Below are 13,496 nucleotides of genomic sequence, written 5' to 3'. Positions count from 1 at the left end.
AGCCAAATAAATAATAAAGTAAGTAATTATATCAATTTACAGTCAGATTAAGAACAAGAGTGGGCTTCCCTGGTAACTCGGTGGTAAAGAATCCGCCTGCCAATGCAGGAGACCCAGGATTGATCCCTGACCCAGGAGGATCCACATGGTGCAGAGCATCTAAGCCCATGCACCACCACTGCTGAGCCTGTGCCCTAGAGCCCGGGAACCACAGCCACTGAAGCCCACGCCGCAGAGCCTGTGCCCACATCAGACAGCAGCCCCAGCTCGCCACAGCTCGAGCAAAGACCTCAGAGCAACCGAGATCCCACACAGCCAGAAATAAACGGAACGTGACACAGAAAGGAACGAGGGCGATAAACACCTATGGAAGTTTATCACTTCCTTATTATATGTCTACATTTTCCATTGTCTGTTATCTACACGCTGTGCTTTTTTTTTGGCCAGACTGTGTGGCATGTGGGATCTTAGTTCCCTGACCAGGAATTGAACTGGACCCTGGCAGTGAATGCATGGAGTCCTAACCACTGGACCACCAGGGAAGTCCCTATTATCTATACTCTTGAAGTTGCTTCCATTCCATTCACTGTATCCATGTGATGGAAATAGCATGTAAGGGCATGCTATTGCCTCTCTGCCCAACTCTTTATCTTCGATGATACCACACTGGTAGCTTGTAATTGGCCATACTGGGAAGCATTTACACCACGGAAATCCGCAAACACAAATCAGAGCTATTTTTCTCCTGAACAACCAGTCATTAAACTTTCATCAGCACTCTGCTCCATCTCTGCCATTCAACTGAGATCCTGAAAGGTTGGCCAGACCTCTAGTGACACAGTGACCAGTTTAGACTTTTCCCGATCTCATTAGCTCTGCGTGAGAATTCACGGGTTACACGGTCACTCTTAGCCCTTCCACTCACTCCAGATTTGTCAGTGCTTTCTCAAAACCATGTTCACACCCCCTGTCGTTGCCCCCCTAGCCCTCACCCACCCACAGAAGCGGTGTCTCCAAGCAGGAGACCCAGGGTCTGGCCGGGACTCGGGTGCGTTCTGCTTCTGGTCTGAGTGGGCTGTGGGCCGCTGCGGGTGTAGGGCCAGGTGGGCCCTGACCTCTCAGGCCCCTGCCTCCCGCAGTGAACAAGTGGAAGAAGCTGTACTCAATCCCGCAGCTGGCCATCCCCACCTGCATCGGTTTCGGCGTTCACCAGGACAAGTACAGGTGAGTCGCTTCACTTGGCATGCGCTTTGCTGGCTGCTTCCTCCCTCTCTCTGTTTCATGCCCAGGCATGGCTGGGACCCTGGAGCCACTGGAGTCACTTCCTTCCTCCCCCAGCTTTGAGCCAGACCGACCCCCCCACCCATCCAACCCTTCATCTCACCCTGGACTGGGACCTGGTAGTCCCCAGCCACAGTCCATCCTTGGTGAACTGTATTCTGTCCCTGCCCCAGTCTTCTCTCCCACCTCCTGGGACACCCGTGTCTTCCAGGTTCTTGGTGTTTCCCATCCTGGGGAGGAGCCTTCAGTCAATCCTGGATGACTTCCCAAAGCACGTGATGTCAGTGAGGTCTGTGTTCCAGATGGCCTGCCGGCTGGTAGGTACCAAAGGGTCTCCGGCTCCCATGCAGGTCTTGGTGGCCTAGTTTATCAGTCTGTTTGCTCTTTGACGCATTCAGCCCGCATCTCCCTCCGCTGGGCACTGGGGCAAGCAGGGTGACTGGCACAGCTGAACACCAGACCTTTAGAACCGGAGCGATAAGGGATGCCAGGAGGCTGTGGGAGTTGGAGGAAGGGTCCCAGCCTAAACTGGGGGTTCAGCTGTGCTTCCTGGTAGAGTGTATTTCTAAGCCAGAGTGGGGAATAGCAAGGTGCAGGGTAGGGTGGGAGTGGGAATACATGGGGAGAGTGTTCCAGCCCAAGGAAGTAGCTTAGGCAAAGGCTCGTGTGGGGGAGAGCACACAGAACCTCTGTCATTCATTCCTTCCTCCATCCATCCTCCCATGAAATATTTATCCTGTCCCTGCTGAGTGTCAGACACTGTCCCAGGGCCTGGGAGTGCAGTGCGGGGCAGCACAGACGTGGTTTCTATGTCTAGTGGGAGAGGGTGAGTTTAAGCCACAGTTGCACCAATAGTGAAAAGTGCTCTGGATACAAGTGTCCCCATGCTGTGACGAAGAAGAAGAGGACCTAACTTAAACTGCTGGAGGAGGGACTTCCCTGAGGGTCCAGTGGCTAAGGCTCCTCACTCCCAACGCAGGGCTCCCCCCCGCCCCGGGTTCAGTCCCTGCTGCAGGAACTAGATCCCACATATTGCAACTAAGAGTTTGCATGCTGCAACTAAAGACCCCGCATGTGACAACAAAGATCCCATTTTCCACACGTGAGACCCAGCACAGTCAAATACAAATATAGTGACTTCCCTGGTAGCACAGTGGCTAAGAATCCGTCTGCCAGTGCAGGGGACATGAGTTCGATCCTGGTCCGGGAAGATCCCAGGTGCCATGCAAGGCAACTAAGCCTGTGCTCTGCAACTACTGAGCCCATGCTCCGCAGCAAGAGAAGCTGCCACTGTGAGAAGCCTGGGCGCTGCAGCCAAGAGTGGCCCTCGCCTCGCCACAACTAGAGAAAGCCCGCACGCAGCAGTGAAGACCCAGGGCAGCCAAAGATAAATAAAAATAAGTGAAAAATATAAATAAGCAGCCGGCGGGATGAGTCTCGGAGGTCTTTACACGCAGTGTTTGCCGTGTGACGTGTAGAGGGTGAAAGGCAGGAGCTGAGGTTGGTGTGGCGGCTCAGCAGTGACCAGAGGACCCAGGGCCTTGAACGCCAAGCTGAGGGGCGGGGACCCACGCGAGGACTGAGGACGGGCAGGGGCAGCGTCAGCTCGGGGTGTAGAAGGACCCCATGGGCCACGTGGGCACGGCTGGGGAGGGTGAGGTGGAGGCTGAGTGAGGTGGGCACGAGAGGACCAGGCCTGAGGAGGATCCGGGCTGGGGACGGCGTGTCTGTAGAAGCAGCAGAATGGGACAGGCAGTTGAGCCTTGGCGTCAAGGGGGATGCAGTCAGGATACAGCGAGCACCTGGGGGTTCAGTATATGCCTTCGGAGCTCAGTGGAAAAGTCGGGGCTAGAAATAAAAGTACAAATTGCTCAACTAAATGTATTTCTGCTTTTTTGGACAAATGAGAAAACCTCTCTGGTGAACATGAGTGTTGGGTTTGTTTGTTTGTTTGTTTGCAAGGGTCAATAAGTAACCAGCGTTTTCCCCTCCTGAGATTTTGATCAACTGAGAAATAATGGGTTGGCCAAAAAGTTCATTTGGGTTTTCCCTTACTGGCTTGAGGACAAACAAACTTTTGGCCAACCCAGTAGATACAAGAGATTGATGGAAAATGAAATGTCAGCTTTAATACTGAATTTAAAAACTTCTAAATACTGAATTTAGAAGACTCATGTCTTCTAAGACATTCTTAGATGTGCTGTCAGGGAGGGCGTCCAAATGCTTCACTCAGAATTAGTCAGGCTCAATCCACCCCTGGGGCTTCCCAGGTGGCTCAGTGGGTGTAGAGTCCGCCTGCCAACGCAGGAGACTCAGGAGACATGGTTTCGATCTCTGGTTGGGACGATCCCCTGAAGGAGGGCATGGCAACCCACTCCAGTATTCTTGCCTGGAGAATCCCACGGACAGAGGAGGCTACAATCCATGGGGCGGAAAAGAGTTGGAAACGACTGAGGCAACTGAACACACACACAGGCAATCTGCCACTGTTACCACCCCCATGACGAGCAGGACCACATGACCCCAGGCCCAGCAGTGGGGTTTCCTTCCGAGGCTTCACATCAGAGCCTCTCTGTGTTATCAGCACTTCTCACAGAAATGCTTGCTTTCCTCCCCTAGCTGGATGCCCTGGAGTTCCTCCATGAGAATGAGTACGTTCATGGCAACATGACAGCTAAGAATATCTTTGTGAATCCAGAGAACCTGTGCCAGGTAACTGCCAGATCCTCACCCTCCCTAGGGGTTCTCTGGGCTCCGGGTCTCGCCTGTCTTAAAACCTGCATTTATTTCACAATGCTTATTGCAGACAAAGAACTGCTATCCATCATGTATAAAATAAAGTGCTTCTTCGAGTAAATGAGGAGAGATAAGCCACTTAGTAGAAATATGGACAAAGGATAGGAAAAGCAGTTCATAGAAAAAGAAATCCACAGGTCAGTTAAATGTATGAAAAAAATGCTCAACCTCCTGCAATTATTATTAGATTCTAGTAATCATGGAAATTAAACTTAAAATACACTACTACTTTACCTTTTGGGTGGACAAAATTAAAAAGAAAAAGGATATCTCTTGCTGATACGGATGTGAGGAAACAGGAATTCTTTCCTTTTTGGAAGTGTACTCAGGCGAACTTTTAGGAAGGTAATTTCTTACAGCAGTCAAAATTTTAAATGTATATGGATTTTTGTCGTCTTTTTGCAGAAGGATTCACGTTTATTGGTTCAGATACAGTACCTAATATTTGCTAAACATGCATTTCACACTAATTTCACTACCATTTCCACAGGTAGTCAGTACACAGAAGAGGGCCACCCACTGCCAGCTGTCAGGGTGGAGGTAGCAGCGGACCTGGGTAGCAGGTTCCACCAACTGTCGTTTGGTTGTGCAAGATTGATGGAGCTAACTGCATGGTTTTTGATCTACCGGTTCCTCTGTGAGGAATTTATCCATTCCATATATTCAAAGATATATTACAGGGACTTCCCTGGTAGTCCAGTGGTTAAGAATCCGCCTTCCAATGCAGCGGACACAGGCTCAGTCCCTGGTCAGGGGGCAGAGATCACACATGCCTCAGGACAGCTGAGCCCACGCACCACAACTAGAGAGAAGCCCGAAATGAAAGATCCCTCATACTGCGGTGAGGATACCAAGGGCCGCAACCAAGACCCGATGCAGCCAAAAATAAAACAGGAAAAAAAAGAGATACACGTACAAAATGTTCCTGACTACACTGATTCTGACAGTAAAATGGGAAAACCGTAATATATACTTCTGATAGCATGTTGATTAGTATTTAAAGTAAGTCATAATTACTCTTTCTAATGATAGAAACCAAATTTAACATGCCTTAAGCAAAAAAAAAAAAAAGGGGGGGGGGTTAGTTTAAAAAAAGGAAGGTACAATTTATTGCTCCTTGGAGTGGAAAAATCCAGGACTTCACTGGCTTCAGGCATGGCTGATTTCTAAAAATTCAGACCCTGTCATTAGGAAACTGGATCTTCCGTCCCTGGGCTCTTCTTGTGTTTGCCTTGCTCATTATCAGGCTGTCCCTCTTTGCTATGATGACAAAATAACCACCAGCAAATGAGGCTTAAATCCCCTCCATTTAGCAACCCCAGTGGAGATGGATTGGGTGAACCCCACCTCAATCACTTGGACTGAGAGTTGGAGAGGGGTGGTCTCAGAGAAAAATCCTAGAACCATATTAGGCAAAACTAGGACTTCTCTAATAGTACAGTGGTTTAGACCCTGAGCTTCCAGTACAGGGGTTATGAGTTTGATACCTGGTCAGGGAACCAAGATCCCACATAGCAGGAGGCCAAAAAAAAAACAAAACAAAAAACAGAATGTATATGTGTGTATATGTGTGTGTATGTGTATATATACAGAGAGAGAGATTATAAGAATTTGACTCAAATTCAAAAAGCTCAGGGGCCCTAAATCTGCAGTTGGCAAGCTGGAGAACAGGAGAGCTAATGGTATGTTTCTAGTCAGAGTCCAAAGGCCTGAAAACACCTGTGTGAGTTCCAGTCCAAAAGCTAGCAGACTCAAGACCTGAGAAGAGCCAGTATTTCTGTTCAAACCCAAAGGCAGGAAAATGCTGATGTGTAGCTCAAGCGGACAGGCAAGGGGCATTCCCTTTCACTTAAGCCTTTCTGTTCTGTTCTTTAACCAATGAGACGAGGCCCACACACTAGAGAGGGCAGTCTGCCATCCATTCCAGTCACACCCTCACAGACGTACCCAGAATAACCTTTGGCGACACGACTAGGCACCCTGTGGCCCAGTCAGGTTGACGGATAAAAGTGACCACCTCAAACTGTGACCAGAGAATGTAGGTCTCGCGTGGACAAAGCCAACAGGTGTCCCCTCTCCATTCGCAGAATAAGAGGTAGCCTTTGGAAAGCTGATGTGGCTAACTGTGTGTGTCTGGTGGCTAAGCACTTTGTGTTTTAAACCCAGTTAAGCCTCCTCACAACCCTGCGAGGTGAGGACTATCATTACCTTCATTTGGCCAATAAAGAAATCAAAGCCCAGAGAGTTTCATAATTTCCCCAGCATTGCATGGGCACTGATGGGCCAAGCTGGCATTGGAATCTGGTCTGTCTGGCTCTGCAGTTAACACACTATTAAAGTACAGAAAGCTGTGTGCCCAGCAGGAGGTACAGTGCGATCCCTCTGAGGAAAATTAGAGCATCCTTCTCACCCCCATGCGTTTGCTGCTTATTTAAAGAAAATGAACATATGAGAAGCTGTTAGTGGTTACTTCTGGGAACTGGGACTGAGCAGTGATGGGAATGACTGATTTGGGTTCTTTCCACATCCTCCTGTACTGTTTGGCATTGGGTTGTTTCAAATTGCACCCACAATTGAAATCTCTGACTTCAGAATACAGATTCCTAATCTTCAAACTGTATGGCTTCTCCCCACGTGCATACAGGTGACCCTGGCAGGCTACGGCTTCACCTTCCGCTATTCGCCAGGTGGCAGACACGTGGCTTACACCGAAGGCAGCAGGAGCCCACATGAGGGGGACCTTGAGTTCATTAGCATGGACCTGCACAAGGGATGCGGTAAGGGGCCAGAGAGGGGGTTCAGGAGCTTGGAGACATGCTCCTAAGACAAGGGCAGCCCTCGGTTGGCACAGCCATGGACAGCAGGTGGCCAAACGCAGGAGTCCCGCTAAGGCGGGGAGCCATGGTAGGGGTCAGAACCATGGACAGCATCCCCATGCGTCGGAGCGTTGTGGGGCAACACCGAGGACTGCTAGGGAGCCCTGGGGGTCCCCAGGTCCACGTTCAGGATCCGTGTGGACTTAGAATGCGAGAGGGTGACTTAGAAGTCATCCAGGAGGGGCTGCTGAATATGCACTTGTAAACCACTGATTATCCATCTCTGCAGCACACCAGTGAGGTCTGGACATAGACCCAGATGTCAGCAGCATTTCAGAAGTTGGCAGTTAAAGCCCAGGGACAGGAGTGAGATCATCCCGGGAAACCACATAGGGAGGGAAGAGCGCACTTTGAGGAGACGCCTTGAGGAGGCTGGGCCTCTCTTGCCCAAACCCCTTGAAACTAGGGCCATCCATGTCCCTGCCTGCATCCTCCCATTACACTGAGCCCCCCAGGGAAGGGACGGTGTGTGTGCCGCCAGCACCAGGGGCAGAGGGTCCAATGCAGCTCGCAGTGTTTGTCGAATGCTTATGTGAAGTGTTCTCTAAATCATGTGCTTCAGGAAGTGTAAGAAAACCAAACCCCGCTGTCTGCTCTGTTTGTCCTTCCCTCCCAAGTGAGGCTGAGTTCAGTGGCCATCCTTCTAGGCACCTTCATGCCTGTTACATCTCTCCACTGGACTGTCAAGGGCTGGGAGCCAACCAAACTCTTGTCTGGAATTTAAGAATATGGGAAGGAGGCCTTCCCTGGTTGTCCAGTGGCAAAGACTCTGCACTCCCAATGCAGGGGCCCCTGGTCAGGGAACTAGACCCCACATGCTGCAACTAAGAGTTCACATGCTACAGTGAAGATTGAAGATCCCACGTGCCACAGTTAAGACCCAGTGTGGCTAAATAAATAAATACTAAAAAAGAAAAAAGAAAAGAATGTGGGAAGGGGCTTGTCACCCAAGGTTCTGAGGATTCATGGAACAAATAGGTTCATGAATGAAAGACAAGTAGGTGAGGGAGTGAGCTAGTGAAAGCAGGGATGAAGAGATGACCAAGGTAGTGAATGAGTAATTGAGAGACTCCTGAAGGCGTGAGAGTAGACAAGTGAAAAGTGGATGAGCAGTTGAGAGCCAATATATTTGGGTGGGTTGCGTGTGTGAGCACATGCTTGAGTTGGTGAGAGAGAGAAAGGATTAGGGTGGGCATGTCAGAACGTCTGCCTGAGTGGCCACCTCCTTCCCTCCCTCCCCAGGGCCCTCCCGCCGCAGTGACCTCCAGACCCTGGGCTACTGTTTGTTGAAGTGGCTCTATGGGACCCTGCCGTGGACAAACTGCCTTCCCAACACCGAGGAGATCATGAAGCTGAAACAGAAGTGAGTCCAGGGGTCAGCAGAGTGCAGTGCTGGTCCGCCATCCCTGCGGGTGGGGCAGAAGCTCAGAACCCAGCAGGGAACAGAAAAGAGGGCGAGGCAGCCTCTGGCATCTGCAGTTCTCAGGCACGTGCTCTCGTCCATTCCAGCAGACCAGAGCATGGACTCTGGAGCCACACTGCCTGGGGTCAGACTCCGGCCCCACCACTGCAGGGTGTTGGGTGGGCAGCTTAACCTCCACAAGCGTCAGTGTCCTCCATGAGCTGGGATCCTATTAGCGCCCACCTCAGGGTGGAAGGATTTGAGGGAGTTGGGTGCACAGCACTCAGCACAGAGCCTGGCCTGTAGAAAATGCTCACCATATGCAGGACACCATGATTCATTCACTCCCACAGGGACACATGGGCAGCCTGAGCAGTTAGGCCTGGGCTTTGTCTCAGTATCTGGCAACCCTGGCCTGTGGTGTCCACACTTCCCTCACTTCCACCTGTGAAACCACCAGATCTTGCTAGTTCTGCTTTAGGCATTCAGCACCAAGGACAGTGGGATAAGCCCGGAAGTGTTGGGTGGTGTGGTTCAGCACCAAGGACAGAGGGCAGTGGGGGTACGGGGGAGGGGGCTGGTGGGTGCGCGGTTCAGCACCAAGGACAGAGGGCAGTGGGGGTACGGGGGGGGGCTGGTGGGTGCGCGGTTCAGCACCAAGGACAGGGGCTGCTGGCTGTAAGGCGAGGTGCTGCTGAGTGTGTGGACCGTAGACAACTAGACTCAGGGCAGCTCTGCAGGTCCAGAGCTTGGGATTCGAGCTCTGGTGTAGGCTTGGGGCAGGAGAGTTACCACAAGAGGAGCCATTCAGGAGATGGTTGGGTATCGCATCTGAAGTGCAAACCTGAAGTTCAAATGGAGACTCAAACTTCAGCAGTGTCTCAGGAGCTGTCCGCAGAAGCCCTGGGAGAGTGGAAAGAGAAAACTCTCCAGTGAACGGCATCAAGTCTGTCTGTCTCCTCAGTTCCGAGCATGCTGTGTCGGTGGTTCATGTTGAGCCTCTCATTTTGCCCCCTTTATTATCTCCCATCTTCCTTTACTCAACCCTGGATACCCACTCATACATACTGAATATATATGTGTCCTACTGATATGCTTCTTAAATGTATTTGTATCCTTAAACTTGCATGACAGTTGTGGCACTGTATCTGACTTGCATAAATGTTACTCTGCTAAGAATCTCACCGTTTCTGGCTTTTTTCACTCAACACTTCCAGTTTAACCCCATAGTTACATGTGTGTCGAGTTTACTACTTCTGACTGTTGCTTTTAAATAAGGTATAGGCACATCTGTGTCCTTAAACAAGTTTTTTTTTTCTTAAATGTGTGATGAGTGCGTTTGACTTGCATAAATGGTCTTGTGCTCTAAATCTCATTCTCCTTCTTTCACTTAATGCTTTATTTCTTTAACTTTTTACATTTCTAAAGAAGCTCAGTGCTTCTCCTCAAGTAATTTTAGATGTAGCTGTGTCCTTGAAAAATATGTTGTGCTTGATCTATGCCAATCGAACATGCACCCGTATGTGTGTGTTCCATTGGCGTAAGTGGTGCCCCACCCCAGATCTCATTCTCCGTCATGTTTCAGCTTAGTCGTCACTCCCCAGGGAGCCCTTCCCTCACCCCCACTGCATCAGGCCTCCTGCTTGTTCACTTCTGAGGAAGGGACACCTGTCACATTGGCCTGTCCGTGACTACCTGTTCATGGCTAACTATGCTTTTCTGCCCTGGGCAGTGCGCCCACCACTTCCCTGTGTCAGCTCTGAGGCAAGTGCTCTCCCAATCTGAAGCACGGAGATCTTAGGTGATCAGCCTGGGTCACACAGCTGATGAGAGGCACTCCCAGGCCCTTTGACTCCAGAGGAGGCCCTTTCACCTGGAAGCTGGTACCTCCCAAGTGTGAGAGGCTCATCACAGGGGATTAGTGGCGTTTGGATGCAGCCATCCTCCACTCACCAGATACTCACTGAGCACTTCCCTGCACTAGGCTCTTTTAGGGCCTGGGGATACAGAATAACTAAGACAGACACCCCTGCCCTCAAGGAACTCACATTCTAATGGGAGAGACAGCGAATAAAGAGATAGTGGAACACAAAGCGTGTCAGAGGTCGGAAGGTGGGGCAGGCAGTTCAGAGCCCTGGGTATCCGCCAGTGGCACTGGCAGGGTGTGGGCATGCCTGCTGTCTTAGATTTAAAGGCCAGGGCAGGTCTCGCGGCAGTGGTGACAGGTGAATCGACTCTAGAAGGTGAGTGAGGCGGTCCCACCTGGGTGCTAATAATGCCCTAACATCTCTGCAGAAGGGGGAAGAGACGGACAGAGAGAGCAGCCCTCAGCAACCAGGCTTCCGCAGGCAACCTCTGCATTGGAAGGCAGCCTCAGTATCTGCCATAACACAAGCCCGTTGCCCTGTTTTCTTCTTTTCTTTCTGCACTTATTTCCTAGTTTTCCAGTAATTTTGTATTTTTTGCAATGAAGCCAGGTGAAAACGAGTCTCAGAATTAGCGACACAGGTAGTCGGAGGACACAGCCCAGTCGCTGACATGTTTAGCGTGGTTGAAGTCTGTGAACTGCTCCTTGACACACACTGCTGTATTAGCGGTGAGACTGAGCTGCTCTTACCAAGAGGCCCTGAGAAAATAGGTAACAGTCCTTTCCAGAGCCCCAGATCCCAACCACAACCACAGAAGGAGGGCCGGGAACATGAAGATGCTCCTCTGGGAAACGTCAGTGGTGATGCGGGGCTCATTCTAGACCCCACAGCCCAGCCTCTGTCAGCTGACCTGAGGGACCACAAGGGGGCAGTGTTGAGGTATGCACATTTTCTTCCTTGGTGGCTCAGATGGTAAAGAATCCACCTGGAACTCAGGAGACTTGAGTTCGATCCCTGGCTCAGGAAGATCCCCTGGAGAAGGGAATGGCAACCCCCTCCAACGTTCTTGCCTGGAGAATTCCGTGGACAGAGGAGGCTGGCGGGCTACAGTCCATGAGGTCTCAAACAGACACGACTGAGCAACTAACACTTGCACTTTTCACCTGTCCTCTCTGACGTTACTGGTGTATGTGGCTTTTTTCCCATTCACTCAGCAAATATGTATTCTTTTTTTTTTTTTTTTTTTGTAAATTCTAGTTCATGACAGAATGAATGAATAACAGAGAAAGATGAGAGGCAGTCTGATTCCCCAAGGCTTTCTGGCATGCAAGACCCCCAGCTGGGAAAGCACAGACTCCGGTTGGAGTTGGTCTCTGCTCTTAAGCCTGCAGCTGGGCAGAGAGGTCCCACAGATCCCGATGGTGAGAGCCTGTGTGGGGGAAGTGCTCACACAATTTACGCTGTCCTGTGGCTGGCACAGCCCTTTTATGCCATCACTCTGTTGCTCAGTCTTTTACCTCATATATCCCGAGAGACATGCGTCAGACCCCATCCTTGTACACATGTGACAGTTGCTGTAAGGCATCCATGGACCTGTGTGCAGGCACTCAGGGGGGACCCATTTCCTCTGCCTGGGAGGGTTCAGGGGAAGCTTCCAGGGGACAGGCCCTCGAGCCATGTCCAGAAGGGAGAGCGGCCACTTACTGGGGATTGAGGTGGGGAAAGGCAGCCAGGGGCAGAGGAGCGGTATGTGCAGAGGCATAGACAGACTCTCTGGGGCTCTGTGGGGAGGTGAATGGAAAGCTGGGGAGGAGGCCGGGGTCCATGGAGAAAGTGAGGCCTGAGCTGGGCCCAGAGCCATGGGAGGGGGTGGAACAGAAAGGGTTGGAGAGCAAGAGGCTTTGAGGGACTTCTGGGCTGTGGAGGAGGGAAAGGGGATCACAGCACCACTCTGCGGACAGTGGGGCGCCAGCCCAGTGTCTAGGCCAGTGATTCAGTTATGTATGTATATATATGCATGTATATACTTTTAAAGATTCTTTTTGCACATAGTATATTACAAAATACTGAGTTCCTTATGTTATACAGTAGATCCTTACTGGTTATCTATTTTATATGTACCAATATATATATGTTAATCCCAACCTCCTAATTTATCCCTCCCCACTAACTTTCCATTTTTCTTTCATGGTCCAAGAGGGGTGTGTGTGTGTGTATTTATATATGTATATATTTACGAACGGGCACCCCAGGTGGTGCTAGTGGTAAAGAACCCGCGTGCCAATGTTGGAGACATGAGACGTGGGTTTTGATCCCTGTGTGGGGAAGATCCCATGGCGGAGGGCATAACAACCCACTCCAGTATTCTTGCCTGGAGAATCTCATGGACAGAGGAGCCTGGTGGGCTTTGGTCCGTAGGGTCACAGTCGGACATAGCTGAAGCAACTGAGCATGCACACAGGCACACACACAGGCGAAACCAGGTAATGTGTTGATAAGTTGGTAAAAATGTTGCAGTGGGAAGCCTGCAAGTACTTAACGCTGTGCTTCCCTAAACGCCTCGTTCAGAATTCACTCATGCAGTGTCCAAGGTGACTCTCGAGCAGCGGTCCCCAACCTGTTAGCCCCTGGGACTGGTTTTGTGGAAGACAGTTTTTCACAGACTGGTGGAGGGTGGGAGAATGATTTTGGGATGATTCAAGTGCCTTACATTTATTGTGCATTTTATTTCTATTTTTACTACATCACCTCCACCTCAAGATCATCAGGCATTAGATCCCGAAGTTTGGGGACTCCTGTTCTAGGTCACAACTGATGAGAATAAGGAAAACTAGGGCACATCTACCAGACATCCTGTTTCAAAAGGTGACTCTCCTTCCCTGAAAGGCCTTTCACACGTGCCTCTGTCCCTTCAGGTTTCTTGACAACCCGGAGGGCCTCGTGGGACAGTGCAGTCGCTGGATCACCCCCTCAGGTATGTCCCAAGGGAGGGAGCCAGCGGGGGCCGCAGACGGACCAGGACTCGGGCCCATCCCGGGGTACCCGTCCTCACACCCCTCTATTTCCCTTGAGTTTCCCAAATCACACGTGTATCTGTGCCCCTCGTAGAAACAAGTCTCCCCCCCAGCCAGATGCAGGAGTGTGTCTGAACAGTAACAGCAGTGGCGCACACACACACATGTAACCACATACACATAATGTGTGGGTTTTTTTAATGGAATCATATCACCTGTATTTGTCTCTGACTTACTTTTCCATCTAAGAAGATTCCGT

General features: G+C 50.6%; 1 protein-coding gene across 10 annotated transcripts in view; it reads left to right on the top strand.

Moving 5' to 3' along the window:
• The window catches only part of VRK3 (VRK serine/threonine kinase 3), a 52,706-nt gene that overhangs the window by 18,808 nt on the left and 20,402 nt on the right, over window positions 1–13,496 (top strand). For 8 of the 10 annotated variants that reach the window (XM_061139923.1, XM_061139924.1, XM_061139920.1 and 5 more), the window contains exons 8-13: window positions 1,140–1,224; window positions 1,493–1,598; window positions 3,901–3,993; window positions 6,722–6,854; window positions 8,196–8,316; window positions 13,139–13,197. In XM_061139923.1, coding sequence (XP_060995906.1) covers window positions 1,140–1,224; window positions 1,493–1,598; window positions 3,901–3,993; window positions 6,722–6,854; window positions 8,196–8,316; window positions 13,139–13,197 — 597 coding nt within the window. Of the gene's footprint in view, window positions 1–1,139; window positions 1,225–1,492; window positions 1,599–3,900; window positions 3,994–6,721; window positions 6,855–8,195; window positions 8,317–9,229; window positions 9,535–13,138; window positions 13,198–13,496 lie in introns of those variants that run through there. The other 2 variants (XM_061139919.1, XM_061139918.1) reach the window with 2 other exon arrangements.

Source organism: Dama dama, chromosome 4, assembly GCF_033118175.1.
Source record: "Dama dama isolate Ldn47 chromosome 4, ASM3311817v1, whole genome shotgun sequence".
Taxonomy (NCBI): Eukaryota; Metazoa; Chordata; class Mammalia; order Artiodactyla; family Cervidae; genus Dama; species Dama dama.
The sequence above is the reverse complement of the archived record's forward strand: the minus strand, read 5'-3'. Positions and strand labels throughout refer to the sequence as shown.